The sequence below is a fragment of the Rhinolophus sinicus genome, chromosome 7, assembly GCF_057876585.1.
Source record: "Rhinolophus sinicus isolate RSI-liver-muscle chromosome 7, RSI-T2T, whole genome shotgun sequence".
NCBI lineage: Eukaryota > Metazoa > Chordata > Mammalia > Chiroptera > Rhinolophidae > Rhinolophus > Rhinolophus sinicus.
This window is the reverse complement of record NC_142507.1, coordinates 1,092,217-1,116,117: the sequence shown is the minus strand read 5'-3', so window position 1 is coordinate 1,116,117 and position 23,901 is coordinate 1,092,217. Positions and strand designations below refer to the sequence as shown.

The window sequence follows — 23,901 nt, the reverse complement described above, 5'->3', positions numbered from 1 at the left end:
AGCCCAGCGGCCAGACGCCTTCCACGGCAAGAAGCAGCTCTGAAAATCAATAGTGAGGCCTGTTGGGTGCTGGCTTTTCTCTAGGAAAAAATACCAGTACAAACCTGCTCTGCAGGTCACGCGAAAGTGGCGGCACTGGTGCCGGGACGAGTCAGCGCCACGGTGAGCTGCTCTGCGGCCTCTGGGCTCTGTCAGTGGTCAGACGGGCGCCAGCTGTCGGCAGCCATGCCAACCCTTTGAGAACTACGGCAGCCGTGCGGCAGGTGACGGGAGCACAGCCACACCTACCTGCATGCACCTGTCAGACAGCGAGGGCCCTGCCTGGACCAAGGCACCCTAAACTGTCATGCGATGGGTTTTCAAACAGAAATTCGATGCATCTAACAACAACGAACAAGACAGGCCATTATCAGCGTTTGTTCCAACAAAATTTCACTCTTACAAGATACTTAATAAAATACCTTTTTATTTGCCAGGAAATTGTTTGGCAAGTAACATCATCTCTGTTTGTCATAAATGCATTTCTGCAGTACCGTAAGTCACTTAAAAATTACATGGGGTTATAGGATATCTGCTTTAAAAACCTGACCTTCCTGAAGCTGTGCCTGGCGTCCCCACCGCCCGTCCTGCAAACCACCACACAGCAAAGCTGACGACCCTGCGACTCCGAAAGCTGGTCTGACAGTTCCCAAAGGGTTACACTGACGTGTCACTAGTGTCACATAGCCATCTGAGACGATGGGCGCTTCAGACCACTTTAGGGACATACTGCTTCTTGTTCCCTCTAACGAATATTCCCGACAGACCAGGGAAGGCCGGGGCAATGGCCTAAAACAGCTTGGGGGGGGGGTCACCACAGTGACACGGGCGAGGTGACAGAAAGGCAGAGACACTTCCGGACAATCCGAAGGTCCTGTCTGCATCTCACTCTGAGTACACATGGTATGGACACGGAGGACACGGCTGAGACCAGCTGTAGAAAACGAAAAATGGGTGTCTCATTAAGGCTGTTACTATATTGCAGAGATTTTGGCCCCTTGTGTTCTGGAAAACGCAGTCCCGACAGCGGCTTCCTGGTGCGTCCCCACCCCGCCTGACACAAGGACACACACACGAGACTTTCCCGAGCAGTCAGAGCTGTCTTCTTTGGAGACAAAGCTGTTTTGGGTCTTCACACTTTCCTGAAAGTTCAGTTGTGGGTTTTTTTGTGTAACCTCTTTAACTTTTCTTTGCTTTAAAGCAAAAATGCGTGGGTTTTCTGTTTTGCTTCCCTCTCCCCCCTCCCCCCAAGAACTGGGCTCAGACTTCAGAAGGAAAATCATGTTAGAAACCTTTGAGAAGAACCTTTTCTTCTTGTTTCCCTCTTCTCGAGTTACTCCTGAAAATGGACTGGGCATTGAGCGTGCAGAGGGCAGGCCTACAACTGAAGGGCGAAGAACAAGGGCAGAGAAAGGCGGGGACGGCGCGTCACGGAGCCTCCCGCGGCTGCACTTCCACTCACGTGCGGGACCGGCCGCCCCGCGGGCCGCGCCAGCCTGCTCCTGGCCAGGAACCAGCAGAACACAACGGCTCTCGTCTCGGACCTCAAGTTAGCACAAACTCCTGGGGAAGAAGGAGGCCGAGCCCTCACACCCACTCCTGCATCGAGCGCTTACAGTACAGTATGTGCCGCGGCGTCCCTTTCCGCTTGAACTGGACCACCGTGTAGAGCAGGACCAGCAGGCACAGGGCCAGCGTGCACGGGATGACCACCGCGATGGCCCGCACGGTGCTGGCCGTGTTGTCCAGCTTGATGACGATGTCCACGTCATCGGGCGCGCTCGGGCCGTCCTTGTCTCTGTCTGTGGGGCCCTCGCAGCCCATGAAGTCCTTGAGGATGGACCTGGGGTAGCCGGGCTCCACCTTCAGGATCTGGTTGTTGAATTTCCAGTAGTCCTTTCCTTTGTAGAAGTACGTGAAGCCTGCGGGCAGAGGACAGCACACAGGCACCGCTCATTTGGGGAAGTGCACGTGCACAGACGCTTAACTCAGCCGCTACGTGAGAGGTGCATTGGAAAGCCCCTCGGTCTGTGCAGGGAGCAGACGCTCCCCTGAGCCCAGGAGCCCAGGCGCAGATGCAGGCGGGGCTGGCTCTGGCCGCTGTGGTCCAGGAGCTGCGCCCTCTGGCGCCTCCGGAGGCCCAACCGAGAGGTACTCTCTGCAGGGGGCTGTGCACACCCACCTGCCGACAAGGGGCGGACGCCCTCCCGCAGCCCAGGGCCACACACGACTGTGACAGTGTCACCTGTATGCCAGATGCTGCCACACCTCAGGTCGCAGGGCATTTGCCCCAGGACACCACACTGCGTGCAGGCTTCCCTGTAAGGAGGCGCCGCCCAGGAAGGGCCCCCAGCTCCTACGGGAAGGCTGCGCTGCCGCTGGACAGCAGGTCTCCCTGTGTCATGGGACCTGAGTCAGGACCAACCGTAACAGGAACTGGGGCTGTTTCCCTTTCTTTGCTGGCCGGGAACCTCGTGTCGACACGTGTGTGGAGTGTCTCGTGCACTGGCCTCACGTGGGCTCTGGGTCACGCCCAGCGTCTCTTCTCCTCCTGCCTTATTTGCTGAGCTTATGTGATGTTATGTCACCTGGCTATATTTTATAGAACTTCTAAAGCCAATATTAATCTTTCTAAAGAATTAACAAGGAAGAGTATAAGTGAGTCCACAATTCTATCGGCAATACTTCCAAGTAACATGTATTTCCTGGGGGGCGGAGGGGGCATGTGAGAGGCTCACGTAACTAACAACACGTATGATTTACGTTCCAAACCGTTATGGACTCAGAGACCAGACTTCGCAGGTTTGTGACAACTAAACCACTAATCTGTGTGGTTGTCGTAGCAATAGTCTCCACGTTGTTGTTCTGCTTGGGCGCATGGCCTGCTTTTTCTTTCTGTCTATAACGCCTTCATATCACGTTTCTCTGTGACTACACTCCTTGGACTTTAACTCTGAGATGAAATTTAAGAAGCAAAAATGAACTGTTTTAATGTCATAATTACTGAAAAACTACCTTTTGGGAGCTCCGTGTTTTGGAATCGTATGCCTACTTTAGACTTACTAATCCTTAGTGGGGGTTGTCTTGGTCCTGTGTTGCAGAGCACGTTCTATGGAAGAAGCGTGTGTGAGAAACTTCGTAAACGACACCCCTTAACCCTCACTAATCACCTGAACGTTTCAGGCAGAGCGGCTGAGGCCCAGTCCTGGTGGAAGCGGGTCTCGTGCTCCAGCCTGAACTCTGCTGCCTCTCCCAAGACCAGGCCCTTTGGGGACCTCGTGTCTTTGAACAAATGCTCCTCAGTTAGACAGCACAGGCTCAGACAGCTGTTACCCCTCAAACAAACGAACAAACCAACCACCCCTCTGACAGCCATCAGACCGTCTCTGCTGGGACAGACCACCCTTCGGGTCACGTCATGTTGGAAATCGCTCTGTGTCAACGCCAAAAAAATCTGCTGTTGCTTTTCTTTTCAAAGGTCGGTTTTGCAATCACAGCAACTTGCCAAGTGAAAACAGGTGTGTGTAGGTTCAAACGTTTCTGCAGGGACCCGGTATCAGCTCATGCTAATGAAATCCAGTGTCATAACCACACAAGCTTGGAGGGAGACCCGTGGAGGGCCTGCCCAGCGACAGGACGTTAGGTGACCAGAGCTGAGTGATGGCACTGATCCCGAACCCAGCAGCCCTGAGATCGGGCGACTGTGCTTCGTGTGACGGGGAAGCCGGCAGCGCCAAGTGTCCTCATCTTTATTTCTAGGCCACGCTGATTAGTATGAAGCTACTGGCACCATCCAGAAGTTCAGAAGCTTCCGCCTTCCTATTTACAGCTCGGCAGGCCTGTTTCACGTAACACTCCAGATACAGGACTAGGGTTCTAGTTTACGGAGCACACTTGTTAGAGGCAAGATGCCTGGTCAGTAGGAGTTAGAGAATAAAAGTATTTGAGAAGTAGCCTGAAGTCTTGGTGGTAGATATCTGTCCCACGAAGATCATCTCATTCAGTAATTTAGGTTTGCTTTTCTTTTCCATTTATGAAATGTCAGTTGGTTGAGGAAATATTTCTGTACTCATATTCCTTTCCCTTTTAAGAGGTTACCATCTTGTAGATATGCTTATGAAGAGTCGCTACTTCAGACGAATGCTTTCCTAAACGATCATTTTTGAGAAATTCTGAGAATCAGAGGCTGTGCTGTATCATTTGGTGACTTTTTCCCTCTTGTATTTGACTGAGCCTGATTGGTGACTTTCCTAAAATGCAGTGAGGTACTTTCCCCTACAGCTCTCGTTACGACTTAGTAGACAGTCAGTCCCAGATGGCAGCGCCCGCGTGTTTTCTCTGTTTTCCACTCTTACGTGTATTGGTAAGAATTTAATTAGGGTTTAATAAGTGTGAATGAATAAACTAAATCTTTTGGAACTATCTGTTTGAATCACACTTGTAGATTTTAACAGAGAGCGAGCATGGGGGTGGAGAATTGATACGAAACTATTATAGCAGGCTACAAGGGGCTGTGACAGCAAGATAAAAGGCAACAGTGTTACAAGCTGCCTGTAACCGCATTTTCTAAGGAGAGAATATAGACTGCCCAGCAGGCGGGGCTTGGTAGCAGCTAAGGGCAAGACGATTTGAAGGCGGGCTGATGCAGACTCATTACCACAATTTTAGTGTAAGTGCAAAGCTCATGCCTTTGCTTAACACACTGTCGAACAAGGAAGTGCCAAGAACAAGTCCCTCCACTCTGCTCTACCTGAGTCAAATGTCATGCTGCTCTAGCTATTTTGGGGGGCTAAGAGGAAAAAGGAAAATGAGAAAAATGTTAAGTTATGATGCTTACAGGTGAAAACCAGGAGGCTGACAGCTCAGGAAGCTACATTCCTAGAAAGCCCGGCTTGTCTAGTGTGACAGAATGAAACATGGAGCCTGACTGGGCAGCCGGTCAGTTTAGTGATACAATGTACAGAAAGATGCGTTCACTTTCCCTTCGGATACACTGTAATAGATACACGTTCAGGCAGGCTGCAGTGTCCCACCCGCGTCCTCTTACTTTCGTTATCAGGGGAAGTTTCTTAAAACTAGCTGATGTTGGTTTCCTTGTTTATAAATAACAATGAGGTAAAGAGGTATTTGTGCTGGGCATTAAATGAGACAGGGAATTTATGAACAAACTGGTACGTGTAGGCACTCTGTACATAGCACGGTGGCACAATTAGTACCAGTAGGTGACACAGGAAGGCCCCTTCCCCTTAACATGAAACACATCCTTCAGAACCCTACAGCTGGATTTTAAGCTTGTGACTTTTTAACAAAATATTATTATTACCACTAGGAGAGGACTCCAAGGAAGAAAGTCCTGTGTCGGTGGAAGGGTGGCAGAGGGGGCATTTCAGGGCTCCGTGGTCACTGATTTCATGATGGCCAACTGCAGGGAATGACTTTGAATCTAAATATAACTATTAATATGAATGTGTTCACTTAATAACGGAAGCTTGCTCTCGTTCATGCAAACGTAGGGGACGAAACTGTAAAATCTGAATTTAAGGCAAGACACTACAAGCACGAGCTCCGAGTAGGGTTTCAGACAAACAGGAGACCTCGACCTCAGGGAGTGACATTTGAGTGACGGCAAGGGCAAAATGCATTTCCAACACTGACGTGGATTGGTGGGGACTCCAGGGCTGCGTGGGGGGCCTGCAGGATGGGGGATGATGGACTTTAGGCTCCGAGAGCGCGGAGCAGTTCCTGACCCACGGAAGGTGAGCACGGACCACGGACCAGGTGCGGTGCGGGAGGCACAGGTGCGCCGACGCTCCAGCTGCGCTGCTGCTTCATTCGTGAGCGCTCGTCTTCTCGACACGCTTCCTCTCGGGGTCCGGATTGTTACACACTTATTTTCTGCTACGTGGAAACACTCAATTCTGAAGAGAAGGACCCACCTCTCTCCTCACAAAATGTACCCTTGCCGTGGGCGATACTGTGTGTTGTGCAGGGCGGCCTGCGAGGTCTCTGCTCCCGCTCCCCATACAAGAACGCAGGCTATGGTGAGGCCAAAAAGGAACACCCACGGAGCCATAGGTAGGGGAGTCACACCACTATATTCTCTCTGGCGGCACTATACTCTCACTGGAGGCTGGATCCACACTGTCCGCAAACCGCCATCCACGCTTGCCAGCCCAGCCGCCATCTTCTTGCTGGCCCCCATTTTTCTCCTCGGCTCTCCTTCGTAGCCGCAGCAGTTATATCAGTGGCCAATGGCTAACTAGCCACAGCTGGCGGCCATCTACTACCGGAGCCAGCACCCCTCCACGTGAGGCCGAGAGCCTGGAAACTACTTTCTGGGGCTCTGTCCCCACACTGTGGTTCCTGTAAGTGACGTTTCTTCTGCTCCTGTCCACGCGTTAGGGGTGTCTCATGCCGGCAGGACCACGTGGGGAGCGATGTTCCTGTGGTTCCGCTTACGAACCGTTAGGTGGGGGGTGTTTTCTCCGTGTCGCAGGGACACCTCTGTCCCCTCCCCTGCGCTGGGACACTGCGCTTAGGCTTTATTTGGGGTTATTGTTATCACGGCGGGGTCCTGTTCGCTAAGCCCCGAACGAGGAGAAAGAAGGGGGTTCGGACGGGGGTGCGCAGCCCCGCGGTCCCTGCGCCTGACACTGCGCCACGCGAGCGGCGACACCGTCACCACCCGGCTGGGCTCCGCGACGCCGGGCTCTTCTCCGTGACCAGCTCCTGTCCAGTGTGCGCGACTGGTGTCTTTACACGAATTTCAATAAAAAATTAGGTGAGGCTACTCCAGGGGCATCCACACCCTCCCTTTAAAAAAATAACCTTGTTTTTCCTTATCAACTAAACTGCGCTGAGAAACGCACCTGGGGCGCAGGTAGAGCGTCGGGCGGGGGAGGCTCGCGCAGCCGCAGTGCGGCGGGGGGCGGGGCGGGGGCGGGGCGGGGGCCGGGGGGCGGGGCGGGCGCGCAGCGCGCATGCGCCGACCTACCGTTCTCCTTGTGCACAAAGGCCCCCTGCGGCGCGTCGGGGACGCCCTTCCACACGGTGATGGGCTTGGGGTACCCGGGGTCCATGGTTTTCATCTCCTCGCTGTATCTCCAATACCTAAAAGGGACAAAGACAAGGCCAACAACACACACGCAGGCGGAGGCAGTGACGCCCCACGCGGGACCTGTCACTGCGAGGATGGCGGACGGGACAGTCACCGTGTCCTTTCCCGCGTGTGGTGGAAACGGGTATGTGTCTGTATATTTACTCGGGCTGCCAAGATGGATACAAATGCTCCCTGAGGATATTGCACAAGCGAAGCACATTTATGACCCAAAAGCGTAGCACCGACCTATTGTGAATCAGAGGTTTTCAGTTTTCAAAAGTCTTACTTAGGCAGCAGGACATTTTTTTGAAATGATCCTGCGTGGCACATCTTCACTCATTCATTCACTCATTCATTCATTCACTCACTCATTCACTCATTCATTCATTCACTCATTCATTCATTCACTCACTCATTCATTCATTCACTCATTCATTCATTCACTCATTCATTCATTCACTCATTCATTCACTCATTCATTCATTCACTCACTCATTCACTCATTCATTCATTCACTCACTCATTCACTCATTCACTCATTCATTCATTCACTCATTCACTCATTCATTCATCCATCCATCCGACAGCACTGCGTACCTGCCCGTTCCTGGCATTACTGTATGTGCTCCACATACAACCTCGACCAGACCAGACAGGCCCTGGCTCTCGTCCGTCTTATATTTGAGGCTACGTAGGGGTCAGAGGCAGAAGAACCAGCTCATCAGTAAGTACATACACACGAGGAGTCGGTCAGAGCCATTAAGGTAACAAAGCAAAGTGAGCCGGAACATGGGTCAACCATGGTAGTTGGTGCAGAGGTGACACCAACTAGCGCTTTGGACTCGGAGCGGCCCATGGTCTCCTACCAGGTCACGGCCAGCGTTTCGCTGAGGAAGCTTTCCTGCGTGGGCCCACCTGCATCTCTCTCGGTCCCCACACTCGATCCCTGATGTCTGCGCGTGAGTGTGACCCTCCTCCCTCCCTCGTTCTGACACATCGACCCATTTCCCACCAACACTTGTCTGAGCACCTGTGTCACATGCCAGGCACCTAAGATTCATGGAGGTCACGTCTCAGGAATAAATCACTGCGATGTGACATCTTGTACTCTCCCATAGGAATATAATTCTGGGTTGAATTTGTCGGAATGAAAGCACGTCTCCCTGTCTGCTAGCAGATAACGCAACGCTATAATATGGGATCACGTCACAGTCTGCAAACCTCACCACACGCGGGGGCAGCCCGGTTATCTGCCGTGTGTCAGCTCTGCTTTGTGTGCAGTGAGCTGCCTGATGAAGGGTGCGGGGCTCAGTCAGAAATACGGGCTTGCATTTTAATTTCCAACCTATCTGACCGTATTTCAACGTGGAAACAAGAAAGCTCATTCCACTGATTTTTTTTTCCTTCCTGATAAATAAGCTGATGGATTCATTGAGAAGTATATTATAATAACATATTCAGATGGAATACTGTGTAAATAAACCATCTGGGGGTTGAAAGTGTAGCTTATTACAATGGAAAAAATTGGGGGATTTGGTTCAGGAGTGTCAGCAAATGATGGAGGCTATTAGGATGGACCTCGGAGTTTTTCTTCTGACACAACAGTGATGTCTGCTGTGCAATGGTGACATTAAATCGCCGACTCTGAGGGAAGCATTGTGAATCAAAGCTTCAAAATAATGATTAGAAATGAGATTGAATCATCATTTTTTAGACTGGCTCATGAGTCACATCCCTAAGAAACAAAAATTCTCCATGTGATACTATCCGTTTTCTTAAATTCTTTCTGTGAGAAGAAAGAAACGGCATAGAAAATGCTGGAATGGCGTGCTTTCGCGGGACGTTGCTGGACACTGAAGTCCAGCTGAACAAGCCCTGCAAGGGTTACGGACGTGACCCAGTATTTCCTCATCCTGCTCTGCCTCGTGTTTCACTCAGCGTCAAGCACACCTGCCTCTGTTGAGCTACCACAGAAACACTGCTCTGCTCCCTTTCCTCATACCCAGAAAACCACGCAAGAGTTCACTCTTCAGAAACAGTCTTAAAAATGCAACAGAAATGGAAATATCAATTATACTGTTAAATAATAAAAAAACACACACATTAACTAATTACTCTGTAAACATGCAACTTAATCTGGAAGAATAAATGTATTTTCCTGTCTGACTACTGGTGGTAATAATAGTAATAAAACCAAACTGGATCTACGTTTTGTCTTCTTTCTTTGAAACCATCTTAACTTTCTCAAAGGTTAGCTTAGAATGAAGTATATTTGTGAGAAGATGCGAGAGATGATTCAGAAACATAGCCTTTCAGAGCTAAATGCTATGAGGATCAGGATCAGAGAATATCCAAGTTTGAAATGACAGCCCATGAAGAAAAGGGTGAGTGGGAATCTGAGGGACCGAGTGACACCGAGGCTGGAAGTTTCTTGTGTGTTTGCACGTCTGCGTTACACTCGGGAGGTTTCAGGAGGGCCTGTGCCTACAGCTTCTGTCAGGTACGTTCACCTGTGCCTCTCACCCACCTGCCACTACTTTTTTAAACAGAGAGAGGGCAGTGGGAGAAATAAGTCATGGCAAATACATGTCAGTATGTTTTCTCTCAAAAATATACATGAAAAATACATAAAACTGTTAAGTATTATAAATATACAATGCCTTTAAGGAAGAAAGATGTCCTGACTTCTTGTATGAAAGTGACAGCCAGCTGTCATTTCTAGGTTTGAGTTAGAGCTTCTGTCTTCTCCACCTACTTTTAATCTAGAAAGAATGTGCTGATAAGTGCTGTGACATTGGAATCACGTAATTATATGAATATGAAGTAATCTGTTTATAAAACATCCATAATTCATAACATCTAAGATCACACACACGGAAATTAAATGGAAACCTGCTATAAAAGTTTTTAAAACCAACAAAGTACTTATTTAAACAGGACTTAAAATCAAGGCACTACTTCCATGCATTTTGTTGTATTTTGTACTCAGCTTCTCAAGTAGGAAATGGATGCATTAAACTTCTTCCCATTTACTAGTCTTTCTTCTATTATAAATTTGTTACCTAATCATCACTGATTTCCCTGATTTGAGGTAGCCCACGTTTAAGTTCTAAACATGATTTTTCAGTAAGTGCTAAAATTTTGCAATGGAAACATTCTGAAAAGTCGTACCTGCATACGTGACATCAGGCTATTTGCTAACGGAACGGCAGTTTTATTACCTGTGGAAATCCTCATTAATAGTGCTATGGGAACGCTAAACAGCCGTGTCTGCTGGGGGTTAACTTCTCCAGTGCATCTTCTCAGCCTGTTTCCACCCCTTTCTGCCAAGAAAATACCCCCAAAGACCCCGCACAGCTCTGTCCAGACCCTAGTCCTGGAGGTACATCCAGGCAGTTACAGCAGCAAGCAGCTGAGCTCTCTCGGCCTGAGGGCTGGTATTTGAAAGGTTGTGTTGTTAAGTCTGCAGACTGCCCACCCTCGGGGTCTCCATGTGGCTAATGTCTTCACTTTCCGTCCTTCCTCGGCCACACTCACGACCCCTGAGAGTCACACCACATACTTTTCGTGGCCATAAATGGTATCTTCTACTTTAATAAAAGTTTCCCTTGATGGATCTTTTGTTTTGTGATTTAGTAAGAAACATTTGGCCAAATTTTAGCTTCATGACAGTGAGTTAGTCTGAACGTATTGCTATAGGCATGTATATTAATCTAATGTACAGAAAGTAACAGAATACATTTAAAAATGTATGTTCTTATCTATGGATGCAAATTGTAGGACCTTCTTGTTCAAAGACAAAACTCAGTGTTTGAAATCATTTGCAATCAGAACTGCAAATTGCAAAATAAACAAGGTTTATATCCTTCCTTACTTTTCTCCCACAGTAGGAGACATTTTACAGGTTTATGTTAGGCTAAGGTTGTAAGGGAGACTCAATACTAGCTTGTCAGACATTAAAGCTTATTGTTCACATGTGTGTTTGTGGGTGCTGTCAATTTACTTGCAAAATGGCATACGTAAGCCCTACACGCCAACAGGGTTATTCACGAGAGTCACATTTTGACCCAGCTAGTAATAATGTAATTAAAATTTGACGTTTCATCCTTATTACTTTTTAACCTAATATTACATTAATAACAGATATAGCCTTCAACTTCTGTTTTACGTGTAATATATATCCAAAGTGGTCAGGGCTGGAATCGTGTATATGTAGCAGCTCTCGTGCGTCATGCGGCTAACGATTCACTTAAGTTGACCAGCCCTGTGAGTGACGTTCTGACAGGAAAGGAGCAACGGGCACAGGAGGAACGTGGCATTTCAGGCCCAAGCCCAGCGCCCACTCAGAGGCAGCTCCTAAAACCTCCCGCTGCCACCTAAGTAAACAGAACTCATGACCAAACTGGAATTATTTGACAATGCTCACAATTAACTGGGTGCAAAGCAAAAAAACAGCCAACCAAACAAACAAAACGAAAAACCTTTTGCTGAAAAGTACTTTAAAAATAAGGTTAGCAAAACTACAAGAAAATGCACTGGGAGGACACAGACACAGGCAGCGTCCACACAGCGTGAAGGCCTGTTAAGATCAGGAAGAGGAGAGAGAGCGGACGCTGCACATTTACGTTCGTAAGAAGGGCAGCTATTTGGGTGAATTAGAGGACGGTTTACCTGGGATGTCCTGCACGATTCCACTAATCCTGGCGCTGACAGCCACACCATCCTGCCATCAGCAACAGGCCACGTCTGCGACAAACTAGCAACCCGACTCGGCCAGACAGCAGCTAAGAGCTTCCTCATGTGAAGGTGTACTGACCTGTCCCCCTTGAAGAAATAGGTTTTCCCCACGTCCTCCCACCAGATGGCCGAGTCGATGCCGTGAGGCGGAATTCCGCTGCCCAGGGTGATGAGGTCGTGTGGGTATCCCGGCTGCAGGGTCGTGTCCTTGAACACCCAGTACTTGTTACCTGCGTGAAGAAAGTCCAAATGCAGAGCACAGCGGTTCAAGGTCAGAAAGGGCAGTAGAGCTCCTGATGCATTTACAGTGATTTTGCATGACACGCACAGAGTGACTTAGCAGCAGCTGCATCAGGAATACGGACGTTATTTTGGAAACACCACGGTTATTTTCAAAAGTGGATATAATAAATAACTACACTGCATAATGCAATCAGAACTTGTGAGTTATTTGAGAAAGGGAAACATCTACAACGTGGCACAAGGAACCGGTTCTGAATCCAGGATGAGGCTCCTTCCGCTGGGACGCCAGGCCCGGTTCTGCACACGCCAGCCGTCCCCGGATGGCTTTGCTGGTCACAGCCCCTGCTCTGGTAAGACACTTCCTCTGGGCTGACGCTTTCATTTCCCTAGAAAAACCCCAGACGCCCCTGCAGTCTTACGAAGTCACCCTCCTCCGACCCGCACCCTCTTTCAGCTGTTACGGGGCCCCCTTTTTAAGGGTGGTGACTGACGGGAGAAGAATTTTAGGTCTACCCTTGCTCAGCATTGCCCGAGCATGGCAACGGCAAATACTAGAAAGAAGGTAAACTGTAGTTGGTTTGAGTGTCTGGAAACCCCCTGCAGGTGGCACACTTCCTTGCCCCCCCCAGCCCCCGCCCCCTGACAATGCGCCCGCTCCCTGGGGACCTCCTCTCTGACCCCTGAGCGCGGATTTAATCCCTAGTGTGCTGGGACCTTCTGTCCTGGGGCCACCAGTGCCTTGCAGAGAAAATTCTCCACCCGTATCTATTTTTTAAATTGAGATGTAATTGGCATTTAACATTCTATTAGTTTCAGGCGACGGCATAATGATTCAGCATCTGCCTACACTGGGAAGTGATCACCAGAATATGGCCAGTTAACATCGGTCACATTATAAAGTTCGTTTTCCTGTGATGAAAATTTTTCAGATTTACTCGGCAACTTTCCAACGTACAATACAGTATTAACTGTAGTCACCATGCTGTACAGCACACCCCAGGAATTATTTATTCCATAACTGGAACTTTGTACTCCTTGAGCCTCTTCTCCCATTTTGCCCCCAAGCCCCCACCAATCTGTTCTCTGCATCTATTACTTTTGTTTGTTAGATTGCACGTGAGTGAGATCACATATTTGCCTTTCTGTGACATTCCACTGAGCATAACGCCCTCTAGGTCCGTCCAGGTTGCTCCAAATGGCAGGACTTCATTCCTTTTTATGGCTGTGCAATATTCCATTGCATGTATGTACCACACCCTTGTTTTTACCCATCTATTGGTCGTGGACACCAGGTTGCTTTTGTATCTTGGCCACTGTAAACAATGCTGCAATGAACGTGGGGGAGCACACGTCTTTTCAAAATACTGTTTTCATTTCCTTCGGACAAATACCCAGAAGTGGGTGGACTGGGTCGTATGGCAGTCCCACTTTTAGTGTTTTGGGAACCTCCACACTGTCTTCCCCGCTGGCTGCACCCCTGCAATCCCCCCGCCAGTGCCCGAGGGGGCCGCATGGGGAATGCTCGGGGAAGCTTAGTTTACACACATCCAGGTGGCTCAGGAGGGGTCGATGTGTGAAAGAAGCAAGGTTACAGTTCTTCCAGGAAACTTTTGTTATTGTATAAAAGCTTTTTTCTCATGTGTTTTGGAAACACTTCCCTACACTGCTGATCAAATGTTTGCCATCACGAACAGGGACAATCAGCCTTTCGTTATATAATAGAAGACCGCAATTTGCGTTTTTTGTTGTTTTTATGTGTGTGTTTTTTTCTGTCAGGAGCAAACCCCAGGGGATTTTTTTTAAATGCACTTATATTCCTTTCAAAAAGCAAAGCAAAACAGAAAACTCATCAGCAAACATTTGCTGAAAGATGCACGATGAGCTCCCAGCAGTTAATTGTACACATTAAATTAGAAAAAACAACATTGTGCCTGCTGAGTATTTGTGGCATAGAATTCAAGAAAATAACAATGATTACGAATTATACATTTAATTCTCCAGTATTTACTCAGGAAACACAATTACACAATTCCTTTTGTATCTTGATAAGGTGAGATTTTCACTTGACAAAGTTAAAGTGACTTTGTTTCTATTTTTTAGATTCTGAGTATGTAAAATTCACATTTGCTCTTTTCTTTTTCTTTCTTTTACATAGGAGGGGTGGATTTTTAACTACCTTACCATCAGACGGTCTGGCTCTCAGGGAAAATACTGCCTCTTTGGCAGAAGAAAGGCATTTACTGGATCTCATAGGAGGCTGACACATCTGGAGCAAATGGAAAAACTCGCCCTGACTGACACTGCACTTGGCAAAATGCTGAGGAAAATACCAACAGGTCTGGTTAAAGACAGAGAAGCTGTTTCAGTAAAAAGGACAAGCTGTCAGAATGCCTGGGGCTGGGGACCAGCTACCCCCTGATGCTGCAGTGGGAACCATCCCTCCTCCGCCTTTTCACTGTCTGACCCTAAGAGCCCAGGACGGCCAGTCGCGGAGCCGGGGCTGTGGACACAATGACGGATGGACAGGCTCAGGGTCCAGCTCTTGTGCACCGAGGGACCAGCAGAGGGGACAGACACTAAGCCAGTCCTGCCAGAAGAACTGTGAAGCTACTGCTGATCCCCACAAGGGTCTACAGACTGCACACGGTGACCAACAGGACAGCGCTGCCCGGAGGCTGCGTCACACCGTTTTCCCAACAGCCTCGGACTGAGTCTCTCACCCCTGGAACCACTGTGTGTCAGCTGTGCTGGGTCAGAAAGGCCGTGGAAGTGGCCTGACAGCGGTTTCACAGGTCACAGCAGCGCGTGCTGAAGAAAATCACACGATCACTGACACATCTGTGCCCTGGGCCAGAGCTTTTCATCCAGTGCCCGGCTTCCTGCTCCAAATGGACTCCGGACAGAACACGCCTACACCGTCGGATTCCAGAACCGCCGACGGAGGAAGTGTTCACTCATCTATCCACGGTCCTCGGCTCAGGCCTCGTCCACTGTATCCTCAGACACCCTTTGTAACTCTCGGATTTAAAGACCAACATATGGCTATTTCCTCAGATCCCACAACGCTCTGCGCACACGTTTCTCTTCTGTCTGTCCCACTGCAGTGGCCAGTGACCTGGGCTGCCAGGTGCTGAATAAAACTCCTGGGACACAGCCACACCTATCCATGTACATGTCGTCACGACCACATGATCTGAAAGCCGAAAGGACGCGTGGTGTGATGTGTACAGAAAGGATCAGAACGTCACCTCCTTGAGGCTGGATGTGCTTCCTGTGAGCCCACACCTGGCTCAGTCACTGGCTGCTGCTCACGGGGCTTCTCATGGGGCAACATCGACACGTTCCGAGGTCACTGCGGGGTGAAAGGTGGTCAGGAAGCATATTTCCTTTCGTAGATTCTTTGAAATCAGAGAGAACTAGGCAGGCGATAGCTCTATCAGTAGTTAGCTGTGCAATCTTGGGCAGGTCACTAAAGCTGGGCCTTCCTTCGCTAATGTGTACGTACGACACTGACACCTCATTCAGAGTTCTGGAACTCTCCGAGATGAAACGGGTAACACAGCCGCACCTCGTTCCGCTCACGGAACCCGCTAAGTCGTACCTATTCAAGAACACAACACTTCACCAGCAGGTCGCTTACTGCCCACGAGACAAATAACGTCGATGATAAGTGATTCGCACTCTGCTCTATGCCTCTGTCAACTGTTTGGACTCAGTTTTCATTTCTATGTTGCTTAGAGGTGAGTTACTCCATAAACGTCAGGAAAGGTCCAACTCTGGAAGTCACATGGCTTTTTGTTACCAGCACTTATTTTTCTAGGTTCTACAATATTAGCAAGTACGCAGAGATTTTGAATATCTATACACATGGGGCTCCCCCGAGTGTGCGGCTTAGATCTCCCTTCCCGGAAGAACTGGCATTTAGCTGAGTGCCCTGGACCCAGGAGCGGGCTGAGTGCCTTTGGCTGGGCCAAGGCCGTATTTCCGTCAGGCAGCCCTGAGCCACCAGCCAGCAGGAACGGACTAACTCCCGGCCACTTCGGCCCCACGTGACACCCTCCGCCGGCTCTAGCCCCAGAGCGCCTCTGTGGGTTCTCCAAGCCGCTGCCCGTCTGCAGCGCAGCCCAAGGCTGTCCAGGCCGGACCTGCCTCCTCCCTCTCTATCTTTCACAGGTTTATAACTGCATCTCAGTGTCTGCTTCCTGGCGAATTCAAACTGACAGCAAATGAAAGGATGGGATAAATGTTTGAAGATGGGGAAAACTTGTAGACACATTAGTAATACTGATGGGAAAAAATGACAGTTTGAAGTATAAATGAAAACATACCATAGACTTCTCAAATTGTCGTAAATAAGCAGAGGTAAATTTTCAAAGGGGACTTTAAAATACTAAATGTTTGTCCCTTGGTTTTGATAATCCCTTCACGTCAATATACAACATAAACATGAATAAATTCAAGAAGATCGCCCGATACACATGTGATAAATCTACCTCCATGTGTTGCAAGGCCACTGAATATAAATTCCTCAATCTAGTGTAACTTTTCAGCCATCAATGTTCCATCACCTCCCATAGGGCAATACGTACTCACTGCATTTGTCCATTCACAGTAAATATCCCTCTGAGGTTGTCTATGTGTGAGAGACACTGTATCTACCTCTACCCCCAATGAACTCGGGACTATGTAAGAAACAATGTATCTCTACCTCCGATGAGCCTCTTAGCTCTCCCTCAACTTTCCAGTGATGCTCTGTAAGGAACATAAACAAATTGCTGGTTGACGAGCATTTGAAACAAAGTAATAATGTAAGTCACAAACTATTTCTTAAGCAAATCGTTGATTTCTTTGCCATCTTCCAGGGCCGCTATTTTAGTAGACAGCGCTTCCTTTTCGATACACATCTTCTGCGTGCCTTTCTTATTCCCAAACTTGATCACCCTCGTCTTTTCTGCCTCAATATTTTAGTTCCCATTCTCTAAGTGATTTTTGCCTCTTGAAACGAAACTGTCAGCTAGGGTGATAAGTCCAGCTTAAAGTTATTAAGTGATATCATCAATATGAATTTTGAGAAAGCTTTTCGACAACTTGATTTTGACTGTGGCTGATTTTGACAACACTGGAAGCTTCATTTTAAAATTTATTTCCAACTCTTGAGGGAGATTATAAAAGCTCAATTTTCAACGAAGAGCTCTGATATTATCGTCTCATAACGTTTCAGCCTGGACATGGCCGTGACTGAGAGCACGAGCCCCAGGCCTGACTGCTCACACACGCTCCTGTGTTGTGACAGCCGGTTTCCGGGAGGGATATCAAGATTGCACTGAGTGTGCAGAGCGTCTGGCTGCTAGAGAAAAGCACCGTACTTCCCTGGATGTGATACAGTTTCCATTTCTGAAGCTTGCCAACGAAAGAAACCAACTTCTGAACGTAAGTAAAGGAGAATGACCATGTTAGCTGCCAAATGTCAAACAGAGGGATGAAGGCGTCTCTTTGGACATCACAACTCTAAACACTTTCAGGTGCCAGGTGCCAGTCACATTACCAAAGCGGCCAGCCAGCTCGCACTGAGCACCTAGCCTGACACTCAAACACAGCGGCACCGAGTAGCATCTAGGCCAGTGAAGGGACGCATCACAGACTGGCTTGTTTAACACACACACACACACACACACACACACACACACACACACACACAATGTTGAAAGAAAAAAAATCTTTAAAATATTTATCTACTTAAATTTTGCTTCATTACACAAAAAATTGAGGGTTCTTACAGGAAAATGTGTAATAAAATGTTAAAACATGGATAGAAAAGAAACAACAACAAAAAAAAAAAACGAGGGGAATGAGAATAGCGTGTAGAGGGTCTGCAGTCCCGCTCCTGCGAGGAGTCACTGGGCCCTTTGAGACCCGGGTTCGTGCACAGACAGAAAGGATGGTCTCCGTGAAGAGAAAGAGGAGAAAGAGGAGAACCGCCGAGGGCGACCACAGGGAAGTGTGACCACGGAAGAGCCTGACTCCACAGCAGTGACGGCCAGCGTGGCCGACGGCCGGGGCAGCTCGCGTGGGCTGTGAGCAGGGTCTCCGACCAGCACGTGAATCTACTCCTTGCTCATCCTGTCTGTGACCGCTGGTTTCCGGGGTTCCAGGCACCCCTTACAACACAGCTCAGCCAACTGGCGCCGGCCTGGTTTGGTGCAGCCCAGGATGTGAGAAGGGCTCTGACATCTTTAAAGGTTAAAATAAAACAAGCACAGCATGCGGTAGGGACCACAGGGGCTGCCAAGGCTAAAACGCCTGCCCTTTGGCCATTACAGGAGAAGCTGGCCAAGCGCTGGTCTAAGACATGGGATGTGACACAGTGAGAACAGGAGACAGGCTTTGGCCTTGGGGAACCGCTGGTAGGGGTGGGGGTGGGGGGCAGACGAGCAATGCAGAGGCAACCGCACAGCCTGCCCGGCAGCGAGCAGACACTGGAGCAGAGAAGAGCGGGCGGCTGAGGTGAGCGCAGATTGCCTCACGGTCCGGGGAGCAAAGGGGGGCGGGCGGTGTGAGGGTGAGGGACGAGGGGGCCATCTGGGCCTTCCAGGTGCTAGCGGCCAGAAGGGGATGGTGACAAGCTGAGACAGCCATGTGACAGGGAAGCACAGGACTGGGGTGAAGTGTCACCTGACGCCTGGGTCTGGGCTCTGCCCTCTTCTGCTGGTGGGGAGGTGACAGCAGGGAAGGGGGGGTCTCCCTGGGCACCAGGCCTCTGTGTCCCTCTGGAGAAGCCATTGTGTGTCCACAGCTGGCTTGGGAGGCTTGTCTGAAGCTCGTGCGGGAAGTAAACGGAGGAAGGCACATGCGGCAGTGTCCTGAGTGACAAAGCTCTGAGAGTGGCATCTCCTGAGACTGCCGTGTGTCCAAGGAGACCGCAGACAGGCATGCTGTTGGAGAAACACGCGCAGCAGACAAGCTGTCCTGCCCGGCACGCTGAGCCACCCGTGCCCACGCTGCGCTCACCGGCCCTGCGGGTCCCAGCCTGGCAGTGGGGGGTGTGCAGCGCCTGGCCTGCCCGGGAGCGCCCCAGGGCCAGCGGTACGGGGTGCGAGGAGACAGGCACCATCCCTCCGGGGCTTCCGGCAAAGTGCGGGGAGTCCCACACTTGCACGAGTGCCACGTGCAAGACCAGACAGGGCGGGCGGGGGCAACAGGGCAGGGCCAGCCGGCCAGTGAGGGGCACGGGCAGAGCGGTGCCTGCAGAGGCCGCCGGGCAGTGACAGCCGTGGTGTGACCGTGTGTCCTCTCCTCAGGCAGTGTGGTCAGAGAGCGGTGGCTCCTGCGATGGGACAGGCCCAAGGACAGCCCTCCAGCCCAGGCCACCTCAGGTGAATCGTCCCTTCTCCCTGTCACTGCTGCTCATGGGACGGAGGAGAGCGGGCGGGAGGGTGATTTCCATCCACGTGCCCTGCCGCTAAGGTCCAGACCCCTCCGCTGTCCCCTTCCCATGTCCACAGAGGACACGGCCCCCAGTCCTTCTCCGTGTCATTTACACGAGACACTGGGGCTGGTGCTCACTGAGGGCTGACTGTGCCAGGGACCTCCCATGCAGCAATGAGTCCGCCCGCCCATCCTGAGGGGTGAGATGGACCCACTCTCCCCATGGAGAAACTGAGGCAAAGGGGATCGGGAGCTGCCCGGTTCACTCGGCCAGTCGGTGCTCAACACTGACAAGGAAACGCGGACCCGGGCGTCCCTGAACTGAGGGGCTGCGCCCCCTTTCTCCAGGACCAAGTGGCAAGGGCAGAACGAATTCCAAGGACACTCTGTCCTTTGATAGTTGGGACCTCACTTAAATATTACAAGTGTTTTCATTGCTGCATCTTTACTACAAGCTCTTCTACTTCGATCCTGAGAATAAGTGCTTGTTTGTTATTCCGGTTAAGACGCCCATTTCCTCCCCTCGGTGGGCATCCCACGGGGCCCTTCTCGGTCCCTTGACTCCTGGGTAACGCATCCGATCCCCTCATCTCTGAACCGAGCGCTCCTGGATCAGGTCACCGCCCCGCGTCCTCACGCCCGTCGCCCACAGACCTCAGGTTTGTTGTCCTGAATGTGAGCACTTCTGGAGGCTGGGACGCCGTCCCCTGAGTGCACTTTCCCCAGTGGCCTCGCGTTTGCAGGCCACGCAGCGAGTGTCTGTGCAATTAAGCCTGTGCTCAGGTAAATGAGAGCAAACGTAATAGACTTCACAGGGTGAAATGACCCACAGGACTTTTTCTACCCTTAATTTCGCCTGTCTTTATGAGCAATTTCCTAGTTTACTGTAAACCATTTAATGTAAACTGGGTGAAGCGAGTAAAGCTTGAGACAAATGAGCTGGATTTCTGTACATACAGCAGCAAGCAACTCCAAATACTCTTACAAAACCCCAAATCCGTTAGTTAATGGAAAATTGACTTTGAAATCATTCATTCATTCCACTTTTTTTGGGTGCTGTTAAGCAAATTGTACGAGACCACGATGCCTCCTAAATTGGATTTATACACGAGATGCCACATGAGAACACATACATCAGAGAATTAATTTGGTTGATTCATTCTGATTTTACTTAATGTACGTTTCTGGTGCACACACGCGGCTCCTTCCTTAAAATGAACTGGCTGCGTCCTCACACCCAGGCTTTCCTGGCTGCTCTCCATGTGACGCGATGACCCAATCACAGCTCAGCTTGGGGCTGCCTTACCTTTAAAGAAGACGAAGTTCCCGTCGCTGTTCTCGTACACGGCGTCCACACTGGGCGGCAGGCCCCGCCAGAAGTACGCGATCTGCATGGGGTACCCCTCCATCACCCTGTTGTTCCTCACCCTCCAGAACCACTGGTCCTGCAAAGCAAGCAGAAGAGCCTCAGCATGGCGGCCCCGCCTGCCCGAGGGCCAGCCTCACGCCATCCACACACCCGGAGTCAGCAGGCAGCGCCCCACAGCCCACAGAGACCAGAGGGCTGGCAGTGGCCCTCCCCTCTGCACCCCTGGGCGGGTCTGAGGTAATGTAAAAATGCCCAGTCTTTACACCCAGGGCTTCCGGGTGGAGAAAGGCAGGCAGCACACAAGCCCCTGCCAGACCCTGGGCCGGTCAGCTTTTCAGGACGTGACAGCAGCGGCGCGGGCACAGCTCAGCAGCTGAGTGTCTGCACACACCTGTGTCTGACCCCCGTCGACAGTGTGGGTGCCGCCTGCTCTGCCCACCTGCACCCACCGGCTCCTGGGACACAAGTGGGGGCCCCTCCACCCTCCACCGCAGGATGACACATTACATGTCCACCCCAATGAACAAAGTTATCTTTAAAAAAAAAGCCATCAGAGCAGACTCCCACCGGGGTCACCTGCCTGTCCCACCGGGGTCACTTGCCTGTGCCACAATGTCCCTGCCTCACATGTTCACTGCAAAGGACACTTTAAGTGTCCATGTCCGTCTCGTGAACAACCACTACTGCCCCAGAGCAGCTGTGTATAAATGTGGGTGAGTTAATACGTAGCCCACCCCAGTGTCTCACCATAGCTTCTTACTAACGGCAAAACAACTCCAAAAAAGCTACAGCCCTTGGCATTAATCTGTTTTCTAATGAAAAGTTCAGAATAATTTCGAGACAATCCAAAGTGCTTTAATATTAGAAAACTACATTTTAGAAATTAGTTTCTAATAAATTAAAATTTACTCCTGCATTTCGTTTCAAATTTTGGTGTGTAGTTTCACTTGCAGGTGACGTATTTGTCCAGTTTGGTGCTAAGGGCACATCCCCAAAATGCTTCCGTTCCAATTCTTCGCTGCTCTCCTCCCCACACTGAGATGTTAATAAATGATTTATTGTGGGGCTTTTCCGAGCTAAATATAAGACTAGGTCAGCCCGACTAGGTTTCCCAGGATTCGTCAGTTATTCATTCATACATACGTGCACACACACACACAGAGCACACACACATACAGACACAATCTACTGAGGATTCTTGGATTTTGGGTGATATGATAAAAATGAAACCTTTCCCGTCTAGATCAATCTAACTAGTACAGTTCCTGGAGTTCAGGGCTCCTTTCCCTAAAAACATTCTTTCTCGCGTGGTTCGCAGCCCACCCATGTCACACTGTTAGGGGAAGAGCCGTGAGCGCTGCTGTGGCTGCAGCAGCCGGCACTGGGGCGCTCGCTTCCTCCCGCCCTTTGGGAGCAGGGTCTCCATTTCAATCCCCATCGTCACATACTTGAGTGCTAAAAACAACAGAAAAGGTTCCCTCGGTCCCACTGCACTCGCAGTTCTGGACCCCGAAATATGAACTTTGAGGGTGGCGTTCAGTCCAGCAGGAGCAGAGCCAGGCAGCCGAGTCGAAGGCCGGGGAGGCCGTCACCGCTGCCCCAGGAACGGGGTGGGGGCAGCACTTGGGGGGCGTCAGGGGCTGCAAACAGCTGTGTCCTCAGCACACCTATGGGGAACGGCCATCCCTGTACTTCTGACCCGAAGAAAAGGGTGTCATCTGCACTGGAATCCAGGTCCTGCTGACAGGAAAGCAGATGGCTATCGGGCTCGGTGCACAGGGCACTGCATCCAACTTCATTTCTGAACCACCCAATCCCGCGTTGTCTCCTCAGTCGCTTTCTATCAGCTCATGAGGTTTTATTTGCCTCACAATCACTACTGGTTTCTGAAATGACCAGTTTCTGAAATGACGGGTCTCCTGAGAGCACAGACCCGTCTGGTTCAAACGCCCCCCCCGCCCCCCCGCGTGCAGACGGACGGACAGACACACACACATGAATCTCTTCCTGGGCCCGGACACAGGGCTGGCTGGGCAGCAGCTGGGCAGTGTCCCCACTGCACGTCTGCAGCCCCCAGAGCACCCACAGCTCCCACGGCACCAGAGGGGGGGGTGCAGCTCCTTCCGGGCACGTCCTCCCCTCCCAGGGCGCGGTCTCTCCCTGCTTTCTCCTTTCCTGCCGAGTGTCCTTTAAGACGCTGTGCAGGCTCCAGCAACCCCAGGGGTATCTGTGCCCGACTCCCGGGCTCCCCCTGCCCTCTGGGTGGTCCCTGCGTAGAGGCACTGAAGCCCCATGACGTGACAGGGCAGAATCCCAGAGCTCGATGGCACTATGCAGTGTTACTTTAGATTCTTCTCCAATCGGTCGTATTATTGTTCCCCAGACCTCCCCCCACTGCTTGGACAGAGAGTCACCGGCTAAAGGACTGCGGACAGCAGAGCGGAAAACCAGCGATAAGAACACACTGCACAGAAACAGTGCTCAGCTCCGAGCGAGAGGAGGCGGGGGGCCCCAGGGCAATGCGCCCCAGCCACACTTGTTTTCTTTCAAAGGGACACCAAGTTACTCGTCAACAAATTAGAAGTCAGAGGTCTGTGCAGAATTAGAGGTTTGCTCCTAAGAGACGAGGGCGGAGGGGGCAGAGAATTCCCCAGAAATTACAAAGCAAAGGCCTGGGAGATCCCTCAGTGACTGGGGCTCAGAGGCCAGCGGCAGGCGTTGCCACAGCAGGAGCGGCCGGGCCTCAGTACCGGGCATGACCTGCTTCATCTGACGGCTCTGGGAGACACGCTTCACACAGGGGTTTAGCTACCTGTGCAGGGGGGTCAGAGGTACTGCCTGCCCTGCCCTAAACTCTGTCCTCACAAGCCACAGGACGTGCGACCCGACAGACGGGGCTCCCCCCATCTTGGGCCCAGGAACGCGCCCCTTACTGGCCCGGGCCTGCCCACTGGGAAGAGTGTGAGGAAGCGCTCGTCAGCTGTTTGAT

The 23,901-nt window shown here is 50.7% G+C and overlaps 1 protein-coding gene across 1 annotated transcript in view; it reads right to left on the bottom strand.

Moving 5' to 3' along the window:
• Nucleotides 1-288: 288 nt before the first annotated feature.
• The window catches only part of MMP16 (matrix metallopeptidase 16), a 120,022-nt gene continuing 96,409 nt past the window's right edge, over nucleotides 289-23,901 (bottom strand). Inside the window, exons 7-10 of the mRNA XM_019726249.3 lie at nucleotides 20,850-20,988; nucleotides 11,955-12,105; nucleotides 7,034-7,149; nucleotides 289-1,961 (exon numbers count right to left, since the gene is read on the bottom strand). Coding sequence (XP_019581808.2) covers nucleotides 1,627-1,961; nucleotides 7,034-7,149; nucleotides 11,955-12,105; nucleotides 20,850-20,988 — 741 coding nt within the window. The 3' untranslated portion in view covers nucleotides 289-1,626. The remainder of the gene's footprint in view (nucleotides 1,962-7,033; nucleotides 7,150-11,954; nucleotides 12,106-20,849; nucleotides 20,989-23,901) is intronic.